Raw genomic sequence first — 23,460 nt, forward strand, 5'->3', positions numbered from 1 at the left:
ATGGAGCAGTATCCAAGAGAGGATGCTCAAAACTGATTAAGCCAAGAGCTGGTAAGTGGAAACTTCACCTAAAACTCTAGGTTTCTTCTTATTGAATGCTCTGTCGTCGACAATAATGGCACATGGTATGCCTGGCTGACACAAGTCACAAAATGATTCAAGAATGAAGAGCTTAATACTGATGCTGCTCAGAATTCAGTTCAATACTTCAATGGCAATGCTGATCAATGATCACCTAGCTACTAAAGAGACAACAACACTGATCAATATTGCTTAATGGCAGAAAAGATATGATCACTTGCTTAATTGCCTTTGTTCCGCCTGGCGAGCAAGGTGCTGAACGGCGGGTGGCAGTACCTGCCGTCCTGGAAGAACATGCCGGCGACGACCCTGTACATGGCCTCCGTCATGTGGACGCCGTCCCAGTTGACGTACTTGGCCGGCTGCGCGCAGGCGGTGGTCACCTCCGGCGAGCCGCAGGTGGAGAAGATCTCGAAGTTGTAGGCGCCGCCGCCGGCGCCGCAGCAAGTCTTGAAGGGCTCCGTGAAGCCGTACCTCGCCGGGGCCGCCATGACGGCGAGGTGGGCGGCGTAGTAGTCGGCGTAGGCGATGACGGCGGCCGGGTGCTGCCGCCGGAGCCGGCGGAGGCTGGCCTGGAGGCGGCGGTTGTGGGCGTGGCTCTGCTGGTTGACGGTGGCGGCGCAGCTGATGTTGTCGCGGTCCTCCGGGCGGGCCAGCGTCATGGTCAGTGGCAGGCAACCGGTTAGAGGTAGCCCCTGTACGATTATGTACTTGGCCCCCTTCTTCAGCAATGCCTGCCATGCATCCAATTATTGTTCTCTCTCTCGAAGGACAGAAGGTAGGTAAAACCAATTATACGAGAAATGTCAAGCGGTCTTCCGGTTAGCTCCACAATTTAGTGGGCTAGACGATTTGGGTTCGAAGCGCCACCTCTCTAATTATTTGATATTAGGTCATTCCCTAATATTTGTGTTTTTTTAAACCAATTATCATATACTTAGATTGTATGTTGAATGGCTGCGAATTACAAAATCACAACTTAATTATAAACAAGAAAACTATTTTAAAATAACAGCATAAAAAGAGAGAGAATACTGCTAGTGCTCTTTTGTGTTTGTTATTAGTTTGTTTTTTTTACTTTTCCAGTATTCAGAATAAGTAGTAGATCAATGCACATGCATGTCCGGCTAGCTGCATTCAAACTTGGTATGGATTCAGAATTTGAGAGTATAGTGTGCTAGGAGGAGAAAGAGCAAGGCAGTAAATGGTGGCCGTCAAATTTTGGTGGCCATCAAATTTGGTTGGCTGATTGATTCCAGTCATCAAAGCGTCTACTGTAGCCTCCCAACATCATGTTCAGCGACTTAACTCCATATTCTTGAGATGAACAGTGCAACTAAGTACTCCTAATCGCATGTAGGCTGTAGCTCGGTGAATACTCCGGCTAGTACGAACTACGAACTCATGTATTCGCACACTGAAGATGGCAGCATAAGCAGGGAATTCCCATAAGCAGTACAGTAAATGTTTGCAAACAAGCTGAACAGGGACAGCAAAATTAAAGAGATGTCACTGTGCTTCCTGATCTATCTACTCTTCTGCATGCGGCTGCAGACCTGTAGCTACAGGGTCGCCATGGCTGCAGCTACAGGGTCGCCATGCTCTTGATCTGTCATGCTAGTAGCAAATGCACCGACAGGGGTAGATACATTAGGACAGGCTGGGTTCTAATTTCTGAACCATCGAAGGCCTTATAGTTACTCGCTTAGTAAAAAAAAAACGAATCTAGGCCTCGAAAAAAAAATCCAGGAATGGACATATAACACATTCTAATACAACGTACCAAGATAAAAAGTATACTCAGATACATAATTCTATATTGTTTTTTATAAGACGGTGAAAGTATTAGTTAATGCTCTTAGCTAATATCAGCTCCTATGTTCCTCTCCAGTACATCCAAAAGTCTAATTCATATTTTATTTTTTTAGTTTTTCAAAACTCTAAAATCTATTTCTAGTCGTTATATGCTAAATTAAATTGTTACCTAGATATAATATATGTATATAGTGCATGATGGATGCGTTAATTATTTATTGGTCTTACTTATTCGTCCTAGTGACAAAAAAAAATACTTTGTACTTTTGTATGAATGGAGTACTCCCTTCGTCTTATAAAAAACCAACCTATTACTGGATATGACACATTCTAGTATTACGAATTTGGATATCCAGTGCTAATTCGTTTTTTTTTTTTGGGACGGAGGGAGTACAAGCTATCGACAAAATTTAGGTGTTAAAACTTGATTTTGATGTTTTCCTATATAAGTTTACGTTTTAAGCATTCGTTTTTAAATGGCTAAGGACACCTATATTAAAAAAAAAGTTTTACCATTATTTTAATAAACTATATAACTTATAATTAGTATTAGACCGATCGACTTATAATTTTACTGTCACTGTAATTACTATCCTGGACCCGCATCGGACAACCTCTAAATTCTCGTCTTGTCTTGTTCTACTAGCTTAGCACTTTGTGTAATTTGTTTAACTAAAAGCAATTAATTTTTTTTTCAGGAACTAAACATAGCCAAAAGGCCGAGAAAAAACAATTAATTAATTAATGAGATATATGTATGTATATATATATATACCTCGATGAAGGTGGTGAGCCTGTCGACGGCCATGTTCCGGATTTGGTCCTGGGGGATGGTGGTGGCGGCCATGAAGCTGTAGGCGTAGTCGTTGGCGCCGATCTCGCCGACCCAGAAGAGCGCGTCGCCGACGGCCCTGGCGGCGGCGGGCGACCGCCGGAGGTGCGCCTCGAACCAGGCGAGCTCCGTCATGATGGACTGCGGCGTGATGTCGACGCTGAGGTTGTTCCTCGCGAAGAACTCGTGCTCGATGGCCGTGGCGCCGGCGACGGCGAAGTTGACGCCGTGGGTGGCGTTGGCGGCGGCGGGGGAGAGGTACGGCGGGAGGAACCCCGGCAGCGCGAGGCGGTCGGCGAGGAAGTCGACGACGAGGCGGCCGTCGGAGTAGCGGTTGGTGGAGCGGTGGAAGAAGGTGGCGCCGTACGGCGGGCTGGACACGTAGCCGAAGGAGTAGGGCCCCGTCGTCGAGTGCGTGTTCCCCGTGTCCGTGAACGAGTCGCCGAACGCGTACACCGTCTCGAACGCCGCCGCCGCCGGGACGGCGACGCAGGCGATGAGGAGGATGAGGAGCAGGATGACGCGAGCTGCCATTTCCGGCGAGATCGAGCTAGCTAGCTATGTCAGTCACACTCGTCTGTGTGCTTCAGTGTGTTTCCGCTTCCACTGCTTCTTATAGAGAGTGAAGTGATCCACCTTCGAATTAACCGTAGGTAATTTAATTTCTAGATTACTCCTGACCATGTAAATGGATTAAAAATGGGCCAATTCTCTACATGCCCATGTAATTTCACCCAATCCCTTCTACGCCCCTGAAATTTGTTTGATCTCTTATATACCTCTGAGTTTTTATTTGGATCCCTTACATACCCATTCCGTTAGTTGACCATTAGTTTGACCGTTAGTTATTGTAGAAATTACTTTCTTGTCCTTGGTATATTGTTAAAAGCTAGAAATTTTTTTATGTGTAAATTATTTGAGTTGTGAAAACCAATAAGGAATAAATTACTAAATATTTGTTATGAATTTTTAAAAATAAAACATTATTTCATTAAAATAAAAAATATTTATTGTCAAAAAAGTTCTGCACAAAATTTGAAAATTACTTTTCAACAAATATTTAGTGAAAAAAGATTCGTTGTGAAAAAACAAAGGAGATGTAATTAGTTTATCACAAATTAGAAAATAAATTTCAGATCAAATTTGATGAATTTCGTATATCTTCCCAAAAAATTAAACCTAAATAACATTTAGTTTTTGCTCTTAATTTTCTGGTGAAACTAATGTATGGATTTAATCATAATTTTTTAAAAATAAAAAATAATAAGTTTTATTTTTTAAGTTGGGAATTAAATGATTATATTGCTTGTATTTTGTATAAGTTATTTTTTTTCATATGAAAATTTATTGGGTAGGTACCACATATGTATATAGGATGGGTAATATAGTCATTTTAAAATATTTAACGGTCAACTAATCGTCAACTAACGGAGATGGGTATAGATGAGATCAAAATGAAAATTCAGGGGTATATAAGGGGTGATGTCAAATTCAGGGGTATTGAAGGGATTGAGTAAATTTTCAGGGGTATATAGGGAATTTTCTCATTAAAAATCTATGAAAATCATGTAAAGGGCAAGTGTGGCAAGAAACTTCACTGCATTTATTACCCGCGCAGATAATTAGTTGGACGTTGAATAATTCCCAAACAAGTAATAGCACCGTACACTAGTTCTGCTACGACTACTTACCCAATTGGTATTACCCATCGTATATTGTACTACTCCAAATAATACATCATCGTCCTTAACGCCTAATTACTATGTGCGTGATACGAATCCTATTTAGTGATAGCAGTACATACATACGACTGGAATATATAGGATTGGACGACTCTTTAGTTGTGTCAACGATCTCGGCCTTCCTGATAATATTTTTTTCTTCAGTTTTTTCACCATTTTTATTCTCCTTTTTATCTCTGACAGTGGAAGGCTCTGGATCAGGAATAAGTAGAAGTACCTACCAGTAATTGTAGACTGATGGTACAATCGCAGGCAGTGTCATTAGTGCACGCCGTGTGCCGTGTGGGGATTCAATCCAACATGAGACTGACAGATGGTGGTGTGGGGTTAATAAGTGGACTAGTGGAGTCATTTTAATTAATGTACCAGTACTAGTACAGTACTACTATACTCTCGGAAACTCATGGCTCGCTAATGCGTGTGCACCATAACCATGCCGATTTGTTAGGTGGAAGCATTGCACCCCAAAATCAGACGTTGTACTAGGATGGTACGCGTAATTCAGATCTGCTTCGATAGGTGTTTGGATCCAGAGACTTAACTTTAGTCTCTGTATTTAGACACTAATTTAGAGTATTAAATATAGACTACTTACAAAACTGATTATATAAATGAAAACTAATTTGCGAGACAAAATTTTAAGTCTAATTAATCCATAATTAGAGAATATTCGCTGTAGCATCACATAGGCTAATCATGGATTAATTAGGCTCAATAGATTCGTCTTACGAATTAGTCCAAGATTATGAATGTGTTTTATTAATAGTCTACGTTTAATATTTATAATTAGTGTCCAAACATCTGATGTGATAGGGACTTAGAAGTTTTAGTCCCATCTAAACAGGGCACCTTTTACCAAGAGCAGACCGGAGGTCATACTCACATTGAAGTATTCCCTTCGTCAATGTTTTTTGAACTACTCTTTTCACCTTAAAATAAAAAAAGATATAACCATAATTTATATTAGATTTATTTATGTTAGACGGTAGCTATACTACAAAATTTCATCCGAACGAGATACCGAGTAGGTATAAGATCTCGATACCTCATAGGTACCGGCCGATACTTGTCAGATACCAACTGATAAATGGTACCGATAGGTATTAGTTGATACTTGACGGATATCGCATGCGTCTTGCTCTCTGTCCTGTTGCTTTGCATTGGACTGATTTTTGCTCTCCGTCTTCTTTGCCGCACGTATCATGGGCGAGGTGAGGGGATCCCATCCCGAGGGGTGGACACGGGATTCCGGTATATAGCATTTTTATTATTTTGAGATGGAGTGAGTACATCAAGAGAGTTATAAGTTGGTTTTCTCTATCTTCCTTTTTTAAGGCTCTGTTTGTTTCAGCTTAAGATTATTGTAATCTAGATTATTGAGACATATTAATATAAGCTGGATTATAATAAGCCGACATAGAATAAATTGTTAGATGTTTGTTTCTCAGGATTATTAGCCGGTTGTTAGGTGTTAGCAAACCAATAATGAAAAAAAGCACCTTTAGAGTGGATTACTAGATTATAGTAATCTAGCTTATAGATTGTAATATTCTATCGTAATAAGCTATCTGTTTGTTTCAGTTTACTCATAATAATACAGATTATAATAATTCTAAGCTGAAACAAACATGACCTAAGAAAAGCAAAAGCATTGCCACTTTTGTATAGTTGGTTTTCTCTGTAACAGAGAGAGCAATCCTGTAGGGTCATACGATGGCATGGCATTACATGGTTACTCTTGCTTCATAGTACTAGTAGTAGCTCTCTCCTAGTGCTATGGCAGCGGCAGAGCTCCGGCCATCGGAGACGGAAGGGAGACTTCGATCTTGTTTCTAGCTGGGCCTTTTGGGCCCAAACACTAATGGGCTGCGGACGATGCAATCGCCAAAATATTTCTGCAATTCGATGATGTCGAATATTACAAGTCGAGCACGCTAAGCATCTGTGTGTTTATAATGTTGCGATAGCAGCCGCCGGTGTCGATACACTACTACTTGGTACATGTTGGCATTAATTCGCAATGCACTTTGATAGCTCTAGATTAAGACCGGATTTAATCTGGGTTATTAGTTACTCTATCACCTTCACGTTTCTGTCGACCGGAATAAATCCGGGTTGCATGGGCCGGACGACGGAGACCGGCACAAACTAGGCAACAAAAGCAAGCATGGCAGATCGATGAACTGAGGAGAAAGAACAAAACCGCCACGCCAAAACTTCGCCAAAAACGTAGTATGCTAGTCATTTTTAATTAATTAAATCTTTTAAGTTTGATTAAGTTTGTAAGGAATATAGTAATATTTTAGCATAAAAGGGGTGGATATTCAAGATAGTGCTACCTCTAATCGCTAAATTTTATTTTATAAATTTTATCAAACCTGAGAAGAGTCAAAATGACTTATTATATAAAACAGAGAGGGTTCTATAGAGTAATTTAAAGTCACATTTGAAACAGATTGAGAGTTAAATGATGGATGACGGAGTAATAGCTTGGAAAAAGCAATGTAATCAATATCGATAAAGAAAGTTTTAGAGAGTTACCATAAATTTGGAAGCGTGACACAAATGATATATCCGCTAGATAATCAACATTCTGTTGCTGGCTTAGCATCTAATTATCTGCTTCATCTGTTTTTAAATATATGATGCTACTGAATTTTGGAGGTAACATTTAACCATTTATATTATTCAAACATATAATACAAAAAATGCAAAGAGAAAAAGGGCACATTTAAATACATCTAATGGTAAAACAAGTCCATAAAATAAATGAAAAAGGGATAAATGTTGAAACATCATATTCATAAAGTCAACATCACGATCTTATGTTCAAAAACGGAGATAGTCTTATCTTATCGTATATAGGTAAAGTAGCCTGTTTGGCACAGCTCCAGCTCCAGCTCCACCCCTCCTGGAGCTGGAGCTCAACCAAATAGTTTCAGCTCTACCAAAACTGGGAGTGGAGTTGGGTGGAGCTCTCTCACAAAATATACTAGAGTTATGGAGCTGGGTTTAGACAGCTCCACAACTCCTCTCCAGTCTCAACTCCTGGAGTTTTATTTAGGAGTTGGAGCTGTACCAAACAGGCCCGAATTGTCAAAGTCTCCAAAGGAATTATTAATGCCGATCTCGCATGAAACATGTGCGTAAAAAAATTTCGTAGGAGGCCGACGGGCACGAAAGAGGCCCGGCCCACCACGCTGCTAGGTGGGCCCACACATGCATAGACCATAGCGGTGACTTGTGCGGCGTCGTGCACCCCGCACCACCGGCCCACGTGCCGCGTCCCACCCCAATTTCATTTCCGTATCCAAATGCTCCGCCTAGTAGTAGGAGTACTAGTTTAGGTGGACTCGCCACTCGCCTCTCCGACTCCGACCATCTCCGCCTCCGCCGATGGACGCCCACCTCCTCCTCCTCGCGCGCCCGCGAGCCCTAGCCCTCGCCGCCGCGCGAGCCCCCGGTGGCGTCGCCGGCTTCAGGCGGCCCGCCTCGGCGCGCCGGGTGGCCCCGCGCCGCGTCGTACTTCGACCGGTGGCGGCGCTGGGGGGTGGTGGTGGATTTGCGGAGGTGGGGGAGCTGTTCGGGCGCGTCGAGGCGTTCCTCTACACGGTCGCGGATGCGGCCGTCTCGGCGTCCCCGGAGGTGGTGCAGGGAGGCGGCGGGGGGACCAAGGAGGCGGCCGGGGACTGGCTCTCCGGCATCACCAACTCCATGGAGACCGTGCTCAAGGTGAGCGTGACTCTTGACTTTGTTCTCATATCCAGCTGGTTCCAGCGTCTTGCCGTGTGCGCGCGCGCCTTCTCCATTCAGTGTTGTGCGATGCTGTCACCTATGAACCTTTCTGTGTTAAGAATGTAGCGGAGTAGTAGGTGAAAAATCTGCTTAACCTGGGTTAGATTGCTGTATTGCCCGAGAGCGACTCTCTGGGCAATGTAATCCATGTATCACTGTGTTGCTGTTAGTTGCACAGTAGTATTCTACTCTGCTGATGGGTAAAGCTTTCTCTATGAGGAATGGAGTAAATTTAATTAGCTTTCTGAGCATCCTTTTCAGATCAGGCAATTATTAGCATTCCCGTTGAAAGGAAGGGGTTTTGCCATAGAAGTGACCTTGTGACCTTGGTTCAATCATGGGGAATTTCTTCAGCACTTTCATCCACTTAACAAAAAAAAAGAAAGCAAAAACACGATTCCCTGATATCCATGCCCAAAGTAGTTTAGGTAAGATTTGGTTGTCATAGCTGTTGATGGACCATAAGGCAAAAAAGAACTGAAGGATATGTGTGGAGACCTCATAGGAAGAGGGAAATATGAAGTGATCACATTCATATTTGTTGTTTGGCTAATGGCCAACAATTATTACTCAATATTCTGTTTGTACTGTGCCTTATTACTAATTAGGGAATTAAATCACTTGCAACGGAAAAGTATGGCCGGAATTTCCATGCTATCTAATTTCAACTGTTTTCACTCTTTAACCGACAGTGGGCAAACGCTGTTTTACCACCAAATCTTCAAACAATTTATCTCCCTGTTCTCCTGCCACTACAATTTTTGTGCATGTGAGTGGCCACCATTATGCATAATGAGTGGCCACCATTATGCATTGCATCTAGGATATCTTGTGGTTTGCATAAATTTTTATTACTCTTATAACATTATACCTTGCTTGCTACATATTTTCAGGTGATTTACATTTCTTTTTTCTATTGCAGGTTTTAAAAGATGGTCTGTCAGCTCTCCATGTTCCTTATCCGTATGGATTTGCAATCATCCTTCTAACAGTTCTCGTCAAGGCAGCTACATTTCCTCTTACAAAGAAGCAGGTATTTTTTTTTGCCATGTTGCTGCGTTAGAATAGATAGTGGTATAATTGGGTTGTGGTTATATATCATATCGTGAATTGTTCAGATTAAGGTGGTGAAGGATACTCTCTGATCTTTTTTTTTTCATAATTAAGATTACTTTTACGATCATATCACTCCATGAAAATGTTCATTTTGGCAGATCTTTCTGTGAGACATATTATAATTTGCCTGCACTTTTCACCCACATTTTTAGGAAGTAACAAGATTTACCATAACCCAACTTATGATACATTGTGATCCACAGATGAACGAATAATGTAGCTATTTTCAACACATTATTATAGATGATTTGGTACATATCTGTACTGTTCTATTTCTTATATATACCGGCTGTAGCTTCAAGCATATCCAATAAATTGGTGATTCCTTTCAGGACTTTCTTAGCGGAGCCAGTAATAAATGCATGCATGACTTAATCCATACTGACATTGTGACAGAGACTTCAATGCGGAAACCATTTGACTGCAAACATGTGTATCACATGGTTATTCACCCTGCAAGAATATTCTGTCACCTTCTGTCCCAAATCAATTGATGGCATTTTGTAGTAATAAATGTTCATGCAAAGTAAAACTACACACATTCTATTCCTGCATAAATTTTTATTTTTGTTCATATTTGTTGTTTCTGGTGTAGGTTGAGTCTGCAATTGCAATGAGGTCACTGCAACCTCAAGTTAAGGCTATTCAAGAACGTTATGCTGGTGATCAGGTAGGTATATTTTACATATTGATCTGATTTACAATAATATAACATGCTCACATGTTGAATCTTCTGTGTGCACTGTGGGCTAATGGCAAGGTCTTGCATTTATTTTAGTTAGCAGTTCATTTGATTGGGGGTAAATTCCTTATTTATGTAGCAATAAACTGAAGCCCACATTAACTGGAAGATCTAAGTCCTTCCAAGACATGCAGCTAATGAGGTCATTTTGTTCAAAATGTTCTGTAGGAAAGGTACTTATTACGCAAGTGCATACTGCAAATAAACTCCATGTAAACAAACTACCATTTACCCATTTCACACGGGAGATTTAACACAATGGTGTACATTGTAGATCATATTAATGGATTTGAAATACTACCCGAGGCACTTCCATCTGTAGGTTAATTATTTATTCATATTTTCCAGGAAAGGATACAGCTTGAAACTGCTCGTTTATATAAGTTGTCAGATGTTGACCCGCTCGCAGGTAGTACTATTTTTGATATATTTCCTATCAGTGTTTGCCCCTCAATGTTCAATGCATAGCAAGGCTTTGTAGAATAGTTTCACATTATATTGGTTTTCTGTTACCCTTTTTCTGGTAGCAACTTAGGTACATTCCTGCATTAGTTTTACTTGCAGTTGACTTAACATTTCTATACAACAGGGTGCTTGCCTACTCTTGTGACAATACCGGTTTGGATTGGTCTATACAGAGCTCTCTCCAATGTAGCTAATGAGGTTGATATGCTTGTGTTTTGTCATTTCTATTTTTGTTGAGTAAACATCCGCATCACCTGATGCATCCGTGTCTTTGTTCGAAAGGGACTTCTTACCGAAGGCTTTTTCTGGATACCTTCTTTGGCTGGCCCTACAACAATTGCTGCACGGCAAAGTGGCCAGGGAATATCATGGCTATTTCCCTTTACGGTAAGCACACAGAACTTGATAATTCCCTGGTATACCCAAGCAACTTTTGTTCATGTGCAACTTCAATTTTTTACCTAATTGTAAAATTTGACTTTTAGAATTGTGATCAGGTTGTTAAGGCCATTTGTAAGCCGGTGTTGTCTGCTTGCAGGCATTAGAAAACTGTGATTGCATGTGATTTAAATGTATGTGCACAATCTCTACTCCGTTGGTTGTTCTAGAATGTATTTGCAAAAATCAAGCACATGCACATCTAATTATTTCTGGAATTTTAACGGCGGACAGTTAATGCTGCTTGCTATTAACCTATATAAGTGCCTTGGATAGGACCATTTCTGAATGTTAGTTGACATTTATTTCATTGACCTTGGAGTCATTTCTTTTCTTCTCTTTTTTTTTCTTGACTCCAGTGTAATTGATGATGTTGTAGGATGGTCATCCACCTCTTGGCTGGTCGGACACTCTGGCATACCTTGTTTTACCAGTTCTTCTTGTTATTTCCCAATATGTATCTTCTCAAGTAATGCAGCCACCACAGGTTTGTTCTACCAAAGTTTTCAGCATGTTTAGTCCATTGTATTCAATTCCTTTTGGTCCTCAACACTCCGATGGGAATTTTCTTATCAGTTGAATTATATCTGTATGGTGCTTCTAATGAATAAACACATAATTTCTATCGGGTTCAATTATTCTTGGTATAGAACTCAAGATTCTGAAAAGATCTCCAGAAGATTACCTGTAAAGATATGTAGTCTGTACAGTAATAATTTTGTTGAACTCTATAATTTGTTCCCTCTTCATGGGAAATAATCCGGACCACTGAAAAAGCACAAAAGATCAAGGCACACAATTTCTTTTTCTGTATCATGCCAACTTACACCAATAGCTGATTAAGTTTGTGTTCAAACTTACTGATTGCTATATTTGTCCTGCAGAACAATGATCCTAGCCAACAAGGTGCTCAAGCTGTAGTGAAGTTCCTGCCTTTGCTAATTGGTTATTTTGCTCTCTCTGTTCCTTCTGGACTAAGTCTATATTGGTGCGTGTGTTTTACAGATTTCAACCTCTCTTTATTCAGATTTTTTTCTTTTAATAATAAGAGCTTCATCATAACTTTCTTCATGGTCTATTTAGAATGAACAGAGCCAGATTTTCTACACTATTTAGAATGGCAAATATATGCAATTCGCTGTAAACCTGTTACTTTGGCTATTGAAGGAATGAAAAACTTGGTTTACATATGTGAAACTCTCATCAGGCCTAATCATTTTTCTTCTTCATTAACTGGTGAATTTTTCATAGTTTGTGGTTGTCATTAGCAATACTTTTCTTGCAGGCTTACGAATAATATCCTTAGCACTGCACAACAAGTATGGCTTCAAAAGCTTGGAGGTGCCAAAAATCCCGTCAAAGAATACATTGATAAGCTCGCTAAAGAAGAATCAACTAATCTTGGAAAGCCCGAGCCTGCTATTAAGAGTGATCCTCTCCCTAAAGTTGGTAAACCCCCGGCCAGTCAAGAGCCAGAACCAAGTGGACCACAACGTGGTGAAAGGTACTGTCTAGTTTTCAGATATTGCTTGTTGAATGCCTGCATTATTTCAGCCGTGGTCACAAACCATTAGATCGATGAGCCTTACAATAATGGACATTCAACAGAGATTTTGGTTGGTATCTTGGTAAATGAAAAGTTAGTTAATTCCTAGAAGCTAATCTAGTTGTCCAGTTGTGATTGATATTTAAATGCAGGAAATGTCCAATTGTAGTTTCCTGAATCTCACAAGTTAGGGGAAAACATGAGTACTTAAAATATATTCTATTCATTTTGAGTTTCAGATTTAGAAAACTAAAGGAAGAAGAGTCAAGGAGAAAAGTGTTTTTGGAAAAAGCGGAACAGACAGAACAGGCAGGCACACAAGCTGGCATCGTCGATGGAAAACAGAATTCAGATGCATCTGGAGACAACATAGATGAACAGGTGAGGCATTTTTGTAATTTTGTTGATTGTTTTATCACTTATTTCAGAAACTGAAGTTCTCTGTGCTGTTGACAAACTCAAAACAGGAATCTCATGAAAATGAACCAATTATAGCTAACGGCAATGGTGGACTTAGCCATAGTACAAATGAAATGATACCAAATGGAAGCATGAAAGAGGTATGCTTTGTCCTTATCAAGGCAACAAACATCTTTAAGTAGGTAAAGTAGAGAAACAAATAGCAAAGCTCTCTCAGACCCAAGTTTCAATCAATCAAAGGTATTTAGATTCTAATATAACCATTCTATATTGTAGGATATAATTCAGGAATCAACTGACAGCCATTCTTCAGTTATCGACCCTACGTCACATGACGCTCATAAATCGAGGGACGAAGAGAACGAACAAGATGCAGTGTAGAGAATGGACGAATGGACAAATCTGCAGTGTAGTAAATGGAAACTGGTGGTGGTGGGTCTAGCCTTATCTGCTGCTATAATGTGCCTATGGAGGATCACCAATTCATGCCTATCTGCTGCTTCAGCATGTTCACCCAAGGATAGGCAATTGACCATACGTGCTAGTTGCGAGCTTCAGACAGACAGGATACAGCTACAGGAGTCGATTCTTACAAGAAGATAGTAGGCGGCATAATCTTTTTGAAACAATGCCCTAGCATTGTGCTTTTTCTGCCTTTAGGAGACTCAGGATGTAGAAGAGCGTAGCTTGTAGATTGTCCTCGAGGAAGTAATAAGGATTTTGTTGACCCCCCATGATGCAGATGCAAAGGTGGCTGTAAATGTATGTCTTCCTCGCCTGATTTTGACCACATTCTGATCGACTCAACATTTAGCATTTTACGCAAACTACCAGTAATCTTGAAATGCACGGTGCCCTGTTACATGAAAGAATTTGAGGCAAACTTTTGCAATGTTTGCTCATTATCGTACAAGGATGAAGAAAAGAACGAAAATTGTACATCATCAAATTAGCACTGCTGTATGTATATATGTATGTATGTATTGTCAGTATATATTGACACAACACAAGGCTGGAGGTTTCTCTCGTTCCCAGCATCCTCGCCCTCAGAAGGCGAACACGCCGGCGACGAACGCGGCGGCGGCGCCGACGTGAGAGGCAACACCAAGGGAGTAACCGGCGCTGGCGCCGCCTGCCGCCTCGCCGGCGGCGCCCGGCGTGGTGGTGAGCTCGGGCTTGGGCTCGGTCATGGTGGTGCCGATGGGCGCCCCGACCGGCGCGGCGTCCTCGTCGTCCATGGCGTCGTCGGCCGGCGAGTCGCCGTCGAAGGAGCCGAGCGGGGTGTTCGCCACGGGGGTGAGGATCGTCGGCTTGGCGTCGTCGGCGAGCGCCACGGCGGCCGCCGCGAAGAGGACGGCGACGAGGAGCAGCAGCGTCCGGTGACCGGCGGCCATGGCGCGGATATTGATATCGATCTCTTCAACGGAGGAACGAGCAGCAACTAAAATTTATAAAAATGGTTCTGTTTAATTTGGAGATGGAGATCGAGATGAGCGAGGCGTTGGGAGTTTGTGGAGGATATATGTGGGAGAATTTGGCGCGCGGTTGACATGTGCTGTATTCGAGCGGTGGGGAAAGCGCGGGAAGGGACAATGGCTGCGCGGGTCCCACGGCCGTCGACTCGCCCAGATTCTCTCCTAATTTGGGATGAAGATATGACAGCATCATGGAAGGCTTGAGACCAAGATTTTCATTTCGTTTCATCCCAACCCCCACAGTAAGATTTTGCACAAGCAAAGCAAATTAACTCCCCTTGGTAATAACTGACAGAAAAGAACACCACATTGCGTTTTGCAGTGCAATCCTCCTTTTCTTCTTCGTTGCCTTCCTTCTCCGCTTGCGTCGGCGGCGGCGAAAGGCCCCGGACGATCCAACTCGTGAAGGGTATAAACGATAAACCGTGCTAACACAGGGTGTCCCGTGAAAAAGAGCCTCTGGCCCTGGCACCCTCTTGAACTCGATCTGGACCGTGTAATCTTCATCGGATGGTGTAGAGATATCCGGATCTGAATGTTCTTTCGGTTATGTGCGGCCCAACAGCGGGAGTAGGACTTTGTGCGGCCCATATTAATTGTGCCTGAAAGGTGCCGTGACCCACGTCCGGCCCATACTAGTTTGGGCCAGAATTGGATTTCAATTACGTGCGGCCCATTTCCCTAACGGCCAGTACAGGAAATTCAGTTTCATGGTCGAAGCGGCATATTTGTAGACGAAAAATAATTTGTGAATAAAACTTATATATAGGTGCTCTTAGCGATCGAAAATTAAAAGCTGAAAAAGAAACTTCGATGAAAAAACCCCAAAATCAACTTTAAATTTAAGATTGAAAATTTAAATTTTAATTGATAAGTATGAACGTAAGCGAAAAGATTAGGCTTCAGTCTCGTGCGGATACATCCGTAAAAGAAGAAGAAGATTCGATTTGACAACCCATTCTACTTTGCAATTGGCTACACAATTCACAACACACGACCTGAATCGTATCTGCTCTGATCAATTGGAGTGAGTGCAAGACATGCAGTCGAAGCTGATTCAACCAAAAAAACAAAACAATACGTGACCATTTGGAGCAAGAGAAGGTCTCTGAATCTGATCAACCCCTCTCTGATGGAGGTGAGCTCTCCCTCTCCTCCTCCACCGACGGCAGGCTGGGTTCCCACGTCCTCCTCGTCGTCGCCGGCGCTCTCGACGTCCTGCACCCCGTCGACGGCACGGCGGCGGAGTTCCTCTTCTTCTTCCTCCTCCTCCCATTCTTCTTCTTCTTCTTCATCGCCGTCTCCTTCTCGGTGTTCTGCTCGACGGCGAGCCCCCGCGCCACCATCTTCTTGAACTGGCATTCCTCCCACCGCTCCTTCGCCTCGAAGTACTCCCTCGCGCAGCACCACCTCCGCGCGGCGCACTCGTCGCCGTCGTCGTCGTCGCACGCCGCCTCCTCCTCCGACGACGACGATGCCGCGCCGCTGCTGTAATCCTGCGTGTCCTCCTCCTCCTCCTCCTCCTCGTCGGCGTTGTCGAAGGCGCCGACGGAGCTCTCGGGGATTTGGCGCTGGAGCCTCTCGATGGTGCGCTCCGGGAGGAGGTAGAACTTCTCGCCGGGGAAGAGCGGCTGGAGCGGGCGGGCGCGGGCGCCGTGCGGATTGCGGAACACGTCGGGGTAGGCGAGGCAGAGCCCCGGCGGATGCTTCCGGATCACCGTGCACGCCAGCACCACCCCGCCGTACGCCTCCACCACCCCGCCCTGCATCACCACCCGCACCACCGCCTCCGGCGACCTCACCGTCGACGACGACCACGAGCTGGTAGTCATCAGCTCCACCGACACGGGGACCTCGCCGCCGCCCGACGCCGACCGCACCTCAGGCCTCCTCTTCCTCCTCGGCTTGCCACCATTGATGCGCTTCCAGAGCTTGCGTTGGAGGTACTTGCTAAGCGACACCGCGGCGCACGACGGCTGGCCGCCGCCGCCGCCGTGCGACATTGTCGCCGTTGATTGATCGATCGAAGGAGGCAATGCGAGGGGGAGATTGCTCGATGCGGCGGATTCGAGCTAATATAGTTGAGAATTTTGTCTGTTTATTACTTCTTGGATTCATCGCCGGCTTCTTGTTCTCTCGCCTTTGGATGTATCAACCGATGAGAAGATGGTGACACTAGCCAAGGCAGAAGAAGGCACCACGAAATGCCACGAAACCATGGGCGTTCCATCACATTGGCAATTATGCATTATAGTTAGTTCTATGACTTCTAGGGGAGTCAATGTGTGACATTTTTGGATAATTTGGATAATATCTGCATGTCCCATTCAATTTGATTCAACTGTGTCAGTAGTGGTCACTGCCCAGCCTAATATGTAACGAAAAATATTTGCAAGAAGAGCAGTACTTGTGCTTACACAATTGCTGATCTCACCTACTTGCCTGTACCATCCTACAGATGTTGCAGTCAGAACAGAACATGTAACAAGGTACGTAGAAAGAAGTGGTTCAGGCAGTACAGAATTAGCAGTAAATTTTAAGGGACAAAGAAGTGGTTCATACGCTCTAGGGGGAAAACGGACTTATAGTATTACGGAGTAGATTTACATGTTGAACAAGAAACAGCTTTGACAAGAAAGGCATATCTAGCTATTAGTTACCAGAACAAGATATGATGAATTGATGACACTGAAGATGAATACTGATATATATACAGGTGGCCTTGAGGTTTCAGATAGGTACATGCATGCACGAAGATAACTACCTACTCATTGTATTACTGACAAAATTTGCAATTTTCGGTTAAGTAGTCTCCAGCTGAGAGGAAGCTCAGCATCAGAATGAGGAAACAACGACGAACTTTTCAGGTTGTCTGCTCGTGCTGTTGTTTCACTATAGTCGGTTGGTCAGAAAATTGGGGGGAGTACAGGCATGCTGCCTCATACTCGCTGTTCTCCAAACTCAAGGAACACGTCCTAGTACTCTCTGTACCGCCTTCTTTATGCCCTCCTGGTCTAGGCTGGTTGTCAAATATAGTTCTTGGACCTGCCAGTTTAAAGGATTATAATTTTTTACTTACACTCTGTCACACAACTACAACAATTATTCCAACGGCACGCTCATCAGACAACCATTACAATCTTTCACAAAACTTGTCGTACTAACTTCCGGTGTAACCATTTTGAAGACTTGTTTGATATTTTGGTTTTACAGGATGTACCTTTGTTTTCTGTTCAGTTGGGACTGAAAACCGACTAAACATCAATCCTTGCCTAATGAAACTCCTTATAACAAGAAAACAGTGCTATATCAAGAAGAAACTAACCTGTCGCCCAGCTCGAGCAAGAAGCTTGAACTGATTGTCCTTAGCTGGCACCTGCACAATGAGATCCAACACATCAGTCCATGTTTCTATCTTGTGAGCTTCGACTGGTTAAATTGGAGACATTTTGGATCATACACTGGAAAGCCAGAGTTCCAGATCTTGTGAAACAACACGTTTCTCCAATGCTCGGCGCCCAAACTGTACGTCTGTTATACTGTGAAGAAATAGAACTGATTAAAACATGGAGATTGCAACGTAAAAACCTATTCATGGGTTCCCTCCTGGTTAACAAAACTGTTCTCTAGTCAAGAAGAGCTACTGGGCACATAAAGTAGTACATCAACATCAAAAAACCATACACCAAAAAAAAAAAAACACACAAACAGAAATCATACCCATCCTCTTGCAATAGTTCATTACATATACCATCAAGTCCTGGAAGAAGATCAGCTTCTGAAGGAGATGAATCAGATGATATGATCCCAGCACTAGGTGATTGATCAGCCTCCTATAAACCAATATTAATGCATGAGTTGACCTTTAAAATAACAAAGCTAAATAACCTGCCACAAAGACACGTGCTTTCGACAAACTAACCAAAGGAATAACTTTGTCCAATGTCTCCAGTAGAGGATCTTCCTCCAATTGTCTGATTGATAAAGCTATCCTTGACTTCTCCCTATTTGTGAAGGAAATGCATCAGTATCAGATTATGTAACATAATTTTCTGATTCATGATAATTCTTCCAGCATATGCTGATTTGCCCTATTGCGAAGAAAGCAATGATAGGAAAAAAAAATAGATCATAAACTCCTCTCATTTTATTCATCAGCCCTCAAGAGTCATAAGTGATCTATTTCAATGCATCAACTTGGTATTCCTTAAAGACAATCTGTGTTCTCAATAGTTATTGCATCGTTAAATCCTAATCTATATAGATTTAAGGTGTATTGCGCCATTCTCCATCGCTAGATTCAATTAAACATATGCTATTTTTCATTGGTACAGTCAACATTGATTATATAATTGCAAACTTTCTTGAAAAAGTATGGAATGAGATCACGAGAAACTACATTGCGAATACACATGCTGACAATTGTGGAGGAAGACAGTAAAGAAGTATTAGATACTTACATATCAATGTTCACCACTATGACCTTGACAGTATCACCTTCATTTAAAAAATCCCGGACATCTTGGACAAGATCCCAAGAGACCTCAGAGATATGTACAAGGCCAGTAAGATGATAATTTCCTGTTTGAGGATAGATTTTGTCAGAAAATCAACAAAACATTTACCAACAAAAATGACAAGGGGTGTTGCCAATGGGTACCATCAGGAAATCGCAGATGAACAAATGCACCGTAGTGGAAAACTGAACCGACAATTCCATCATAGATAGCACCAATCTTGACTAGAGAAGAATGAGTGAACCAACTTGCATCCTTCTCTGAGAAGACAAGCTTCCTTTCTTCCTCGTTCACTTCGACCACCTAAAGTAATTAGCTTCAGTTTCTGAAGAAAAATGTGTAAAGTTCGAATCCTACAATCTGGTGCCCGCTCTTAGATTGTACCCATAGTAATAGAGAATTGAAAGCCAATGATACAACTTTGCCAGAATGTGCTTGAAAAAAAATCATAATGCAGTTTAGAAAGCAAAGTTAAAGAATATCACAGTTCCTTGGAGAGGGACACCCAGTTTAATACTGAAATTCCGCCACACAAGCAAACTAAAAGTAACATTGATCAGCGTTTTGATCCAAAACCAGCATGTGTTTGTACTACTGCATGGTATAGTACCATAATCTAATTGGTAGCTCAAAAGGTAATTGAAGCCTCTTAATTACCTTGACAGAAATGGAAGAACCCACAAGGTCCTTTGTAACATCTTGAATGGGCCTTTTGGGGTCTACAAGGAAAAAACCATACATCCACCATGAGTTCAGTTACGGTAGCCCACAGCTGCAATCACCTCTTAATCCGGCGATCAATTGCAGCTAGAGCTGGTTCAAAAATCTGGACAAATTCTGCAAACAACTCAAACTAGAGAAACTGACTACCTTTACACCAATGCGCGGGGCTAAGGAGAGGGTTGGGCACGAAGCCCTGGAGGGAGTTGAACCTGACGATCAACCCGCCGCTGTTGGCCCGTATCACCTGCAGTTTCAGGATCTTCCCCTGGTCCCTCTCCGCGCGCGCCGCCTGCCAATCCGCCGCGAACTACATCCAAACAACACGAAACCCTCACTCGATCACACGCGCGTCAACATCGCACCAAAAACAGCACGAACAAAACATCTCCGCACCTGCGCTAGTCGCGCTTCGTCGACCGGGGGAGCCGACGCCGACGCCGACGCGCCTTCCTGCGCCGCGGTGGTGCCCGCGCCCTCGGCGGTGGCGGAGAGGTGGAATCGCTGGTGAGAGCGGGGAGGAGCGAAGGAGAGGAGCGTTGGTGGCGGGGACCTCGCGGTGGAGGGGGAGAAGGCCGCGGTGGTGGGCGCTGGCCGGAGAGCCGCCGCCGCCGCTGCCAGCATTGCGCCGCCGCCGGTGGTGGTGGTGGTGGTGGGGAGGGAGGAATGAGTGGCCGTGGAGGGGAGGGAAACGCGGGCGGCACGAGGCGGATTATTTTGCTAGAGGCGAATGGATGGACGGATTTGATTTGGTTTGGGTGGGAGATGCATCGTGGCCGTCCATTCTCCGGCAGCATCGCGTGGTGCACGCCACCCAGTGCCTTGTTGACATGTGGCTTACTGATCTTCTTAACTTTTTTTGGGGGGGAATTTGGGGTGAATAAAAATTCCTTATCCACATGCTGATATTCTAGAATGTTTCGAAATGGAGAAGAAAATTTGTCAAGTTGTCTAATGTCTTTGATATTTAGATATTTCTGAAATTTGCTTTCAGAATGAGTCAATGACATGTGCATAATCTGTTGTGCAGCTCCATTTAAAATCCAATCATATTACTACCATTTTCATTGCACAGATATCGTTTTATTACACAGCCAATCAAGGAAAAATTTATGACAATAAACCTATTTATTATTACTGAATCAAATGATATACTAATATGCCTAAAAACAGCATCATGTTCAGCTCAGCAGCATTATGTATGGTGATGGTGTGTCATGGTATGAAGGGAGGATGATGAAATCATGCTGTGGAGCTCCAATGGCGGGCCTTCTCGAAGCCATTCCTGCCATAGTAGTAATCCTCCATGGCCTGCTGGATCTCGGCGCGGGTGTTCATCACGAAGGGGCCATGCTGCACCACGGGCTCGTTGAGCGGCTGCCCGCCGACGAGCGCGAACCGGAGCGGCTCGCCGGACTTATTCCAGACGCTCAGGCCGTCGCCGGGGCCGAGAACGAGGCAGTGGTGGGCGGTCGCCGGCGACGCCTTCTCCCTCCCGAACACGCCCTCGCCGTCGATGATGTAGACGAAGGCGTTCCAGGCCTCCGGGATGGGCTGGTGCAGCTGCGACCCCGGCTGCATCGTGAAGTCCATGTACATCGTCGGCGTCCGCGTGTACACCGGCGAACGCACCCCGAAGGCCTCGCCGGCGATGATCTTCACCTCCACGCCGTCCTTCTCGGCGCAGCTGATGTCCTTGCTCATAAGCTCCTGGTACCTCGGCTCAATCCTGCATTGAAGAAGTTCATCCAATGAGCATTTGCAAACATGCAATCTTGCAAAATTGGAGTGCAAATCAAATCAATCATGGTGTGTATACATTTTGTCCTTGGAAGAGAGGTTGATCCAGAGCTGGAGGCCCTTCTGCACACCGTCCGCTGCCGGCATCTCCGAGTGCACGATGCCGCGGCCAGCCGTCATCCACTGATGAACAAAAACATGATCAAGATTGCATTGTCAGCATCTGAAATTAGAAAACAAAGTCACCCTTTTTTTTTTCTGGTGAAACGTCAATTTCTGAAAGTGATGAAAGATATGTCCCTAGTTGGAGGGTAGAGTAAGACCTGGACATCTCCCGTGCCGATGGTGCCCTTGTGGCCTGCAAAGTCTTGGTGGGTGAACGCCCCCTGAATGGAAGAAACCATGAGTAGCATTTCAGCAAACACCTTACGGGCATAAAGAAAAGATGAAATGGAACTACAAGAAGTTTAGTCATCCGTACTTCGAGCATGTAGGTGACTGTCTCGAATCCTCTATGCGGATGGTCGGGAAATCCAGCAGGCTTGGAAACTGGTAAAACAGAAGGGGAAAATTAAGATCATTCGGGCACAAAAAGGGCCGCGATTTTACTCTACCGGTGAATTGGAATTGTGTAATTACCAGAGAATTCATCGAGCATGAGGAAAGGATCCAGGTTCCTGAGCTCGTACCTGCAGAAAAAACAGAGGTCAACGCCCCCCATCCATTAGAACCCAACACGATTCGGCAAAACAAATCGATCAGAGATTCAGAGATAGGATTGAATCGATGATGATCCTTCACCTGCCGATGCTCCTTCGCACGGTGGCGCCGTCGCCCTCGGGCTGGGACTCCGCCAGGAGCTTCTTCACCACCGTCCTCGGCTTCTCAAAAGTCGCCGCCGCCGCCGCGGCGACAGCATCCGACGACGAAGACGAAGAAGACATGGTTGCTCGAATCAGCAAGAAAGCTGCAAGCAAGATGAGCGAGACAATCAGGAGAAGCAGCAGGAGATGCTTGGCCTTGGATTTGGATTTGGATTTGGGGTTAGAGGCAGTAGTACAGGTTAGTGATCTTGCTGCTCTGCTGCTCTTTGGTGGTGGTGGCGGTGTGTGGCGAGTGGCGTTGATCCTGGCGAGACGAGAGGAGAGGGTGGTATAAATAGCGGAGGAGGAGGGAGAGAAAAACTTCATCATGCTCCTCGTCATCATCGTGGATCCACTCCTCCTCTCCCCATGTCCCTCTCTAGGAGGATAAATACTAGCAGAATTTGACCAAGGATTGGTATGGTGTTCTTGTTGGAAATGATCTTTAAAAACAAAATAATTTGTTTTTTTTTGGTAGGTGATTAATGGAGAGATATGCGGCTGCTTTGCTTGGGTTGGGGTTGACCAAAAAAAAACAGAGAGAGCAGTGTGTGTAGTGCCTCTGCCTCGCGTCACGTGTGGATGAAAAACGCTTTGTTTTATTGGTTTCTTCCTTCGCGGGAGCGGCTGCTTCCGGAATCGCGGCGCGGCGCGGGCGAGGTTGGAATGGATGGAGCTGGAACGTGCCAACGACGTGCTTACGTCTACTCTGCGTCATCCTTCCCCTGACGTCACCCTCGCGTCGGCGTTAGGCAATCGACGTCCGTCGCCTCGTATCCTCTTATTTCGTTTATTTCTTTCATCTTCGCTTTTTTTTTAAAAAAAAATGTGTTCTTCCCCTTCTTTTAATTACATTTTTTATAATTAACTAGTTGGGTGCCCGTGCGTTGCAACGGCAAAAAATGTATGCATTAAAGCATCTCGCCTGTTATGAATGGCAAATGAAGAGGATAGAATGTGGCTAATGTTCCTCTCTAAACAAAGGAATATGGTTAATGTATCAGACTATCAGGTATACTTGAAAAGAATTTTCTCTAACCATTAGGCATTGGCACAGAAGAATACGGTTTCATTTTCTAAGATCACAAGTTCTAAATATTACCCTCTTAGGTGATACATAGTTAGTTGATGTTTTCCTCAAAAAAAAAATTGG

The 23,460-nt window shown here is 43.8% G+C and overlaps 6 protein-coding genes across 7 annotated transcripts; 1 reads left to right on the top strand and 5 right to left on the bottom strand.

Moving 5' to 3' along the window:
• Positions 1-153: 153 nt before the first annotated feature.
• Positions 154-3,316, bottom strand: LOC4334758 (GDSL esterase/lipase At3g48460). The gene is made up of 2 exons (XM_015776777.3): positions 2,672-3,316; positions 154-815 (listed from the first exon to the last, which is right to left on the bottom strand). Exons 1-2 carry the CDS (start codon positions 3,260-3,262, stop codon positions 303-305), a joined length of 1,104 nt encoding a protein of 367 aa, XP_015632263.1. The 5' UTR covers positions 3,263-3,316; the 3' UTR covers positions 154-302.
• Positions 3,317-7,801: 4,485 nt separating this feature from the next.
• On the top strand, positions 7,802-13,875 carry LOC4334759 (ALBINO3-like protein 1, chloroplastic). Of its 2 annotated transcripts, none has more exons than XM_015775673.3 (12): positions 7,802-8,202; positions 9,188-9,298; positions 9,977-10,051; positions 10,472-10,532; positions 10,713-10,786; positions 10,871-10,975; positions 11,406-11,513; positions 11,911-12,014; positions 12,312-12,530; positions 12,812-12,953; positions 13,040-13,174; positions 13,269-13,875. In XM_015775673.3, exons 1-11 carry the CDS (start codon positions 7,867-7,869, stop codon positions 13,172-13,174), a joined length of 1,470 nt encoding a protein of 489 aa, XP_015631159.1. In that variant the 5' UTR covers positions 7,802-7,866; the 3' UTR covers positions 13,269-13,875. The 2 variants fall into 2 exon arrangements, with proteins under 2 accessions (XP_015631159.1, XP_015631158.1); XM_015775672.3 differs by having other exon boundaries at positions 13,040-13,132.
• Positions 13,809-14,787, bottom strand: LOC4334760 (uncharacterized). The gene has a single exon (XM_015775676.3). The coding sequence runs from the start codon at positions 14,384-14,386 to the stop codon at positions 14,039-14,041; it is 348 nt and encodes a 115-aa protein (XP_015631162.1). The 5' UTR covers positions 14,387-14,787; the 3' UTR covers positions 13,809-14,038.
• Positions 14,788-15,392: 605 nt separating this feature from the next.
• Positions 15,393-16,592, bottom strand: LOC112936007 (uncharacterized). The gene has a single exon (XM_026024078.2). The coding sequence runs from the start codon at positions 16,468-16,470 to the stop codon at positions 15,586-15,588; it is 885 nt and encodes a 294-aa protein (XP_025879863.1). The 5' UTR covers positions 16,471-16,592; the 3' UTR covers positions 15,393-15,585.
• A 558-nt stretch (positions 16,593-17,150) lies between these two features.
• Positions 17,151-20,543, bottom strand: LOC4334761 (uncharacterized). The gene is made up of 10 exons (XM_026024077.2): positions 20,101-20,543; positions 19,855-20,014; positions 19,642-19,703; positions 19,128-19,287; positions 18,928-19,048; positions 18,390-18,471; positions 18,188-18,300; positions 17,928-18,006; positions 17,793-17,843; positions 17,151-17,512 (listed from the first exon to the last, which is right to left on the bottom strand). Exons 1-10 carry the CDS (start codon positions 20,326-20,328, stop codon positions 17,429-17,431), a joined length of 1,140 nt encoding a protein of 379 aa, XP_025879862.1. The 5' UTR covers positions 20,329-20,543; the 3' UTR covers positions 17,151-17,428.
• A 196-nt stretch (positions 20,544-20,739) lies between these two features.
• On the bottom strand, positions 20,740-22,706 carry LOC4334762 (pirin-like protein). Its single transcript, XM_015775675.3, has 7 exons — positions 22,505-22,706; positions 22,246-22,411; positions 22,084-22,133; positions 21,926-21,993; positions 21,768-21,830; positions 21,524-21,627; positions 20,740-21,433 (listed from the first exon to the last, which is right to left on the bottom strand). Exons 1-7 carry the CDS (start codon positions 22,650-22,652, stop codon positions 20,947-20,949), a joined length of 1,086 nt encoding a protein of 361 aa, XP_015631161.1. The 5' UTR covers positions 22,653-22,706; the 3' UTR covers positions 20,740-20,946.
• Between the last annotated feature and the right edge of the window lie 754 nt (positions 22,707-23,460).

This window comes from Oryza sativa, chromosome 3 (assembly GCF_034140825.1).
Source record: "Oryza sativa Japonica Group chromosome 3, ASM3414082v1".
NCBI lineage: Eukaryota > Viridiplantae > Streptophyta > Magnoliopsida > Poales > Poaceae > Oryza > Oryza sativa.

Coding starts and splice junctions, on each gene's coding strand:
- LOC4334761 (XM_026024077.2), bottom strand. CDS start 20,328: ATGCTGGCAGCGGCGGCGGCGGCTCTCCGGCCAGCGCCCACCACCGCG. Junction 19,288..19,641: donor GTTCTTCCATTTCTGTCAAG/GTAATTAAGAGG, acceptor TAATTACTTTAG/GTGGTCGAAGTGAACGAGGA. Junction 17,513..17,792: donor TTGCTCGAGCTGGGCGACAG/GTTAGTTTCTTC, acceptor TTAAACTGGCAG/GTCCAAGAACTATATTTGAC.
- LOC4334758 (XM_015776777.3), bottom strand. CDS start 3,262: ATGGCAGCTCGCGTCATCCTGCTCCTCATCCTCCTCATCGCCTGCGTC. Junction 816..2,671: donor GGCTCACCACCTTCATCGAG/GTATATATATAT, acceptor GATGCATGGCAG/GCATTGCTGAAGAAGGGGGC.
- LOC4334762 (XM_015775675.3), bottom strand. CDS start 22,652: ATGATGACGAGGAGCATGATGAAGTTTTTCTCTCCCTCCTCCTCCGCT. Junction 22,412..22,504: donor AGCAGCAAGATCACTAACCT/GTACTACTGCCT, acceptor TCTTGCTTGCAG/CTTTCTTGCTGATTCGAGCA. Junction 21,628..21,767: donor TCGGCACGGGAGATGTCCAG/GTCTTACTCTAC, acceptor TTTGTTCATCAG/TGGATGACGGCTGGCCGCGG.
- LOC4334760 (XM_015775676.3), bottom strand. CDS start 14,386: ATGGCCGCCGGTCACCGGACGCTGCTGCTCCTCGTCGCCGTCCTCTTC.
- LOC4334759 (XM_015775672.3), top strand. CDS start 7,867: ATGGACGCCCACCTCCTCCTCCTCGCGCGCCCGCGAGCCCTAGCCCTC. Junction 8,203..9,187: donor CCATGGAGACCGTGCTCAAG/GTGAGCGTGACT, acceptor TTTCTATTGCAG/GTTTTAAAAGATGGTCTGTC. Junction 12,531..12,811: donor GGACCACAACGTGGTGAAAG/GTACTGTCTAGT, acceptor TTTGAGTTTCAG/ATTTAGAAAACTAAAGGAAG.
- LOC112936007 (XM_026024078.2), bottom strand. CDS start 16,470: ATGTCGCACGGCGGCGGCGGCGGCCAGCCGTCGTGCGCCGCGGTGTCG.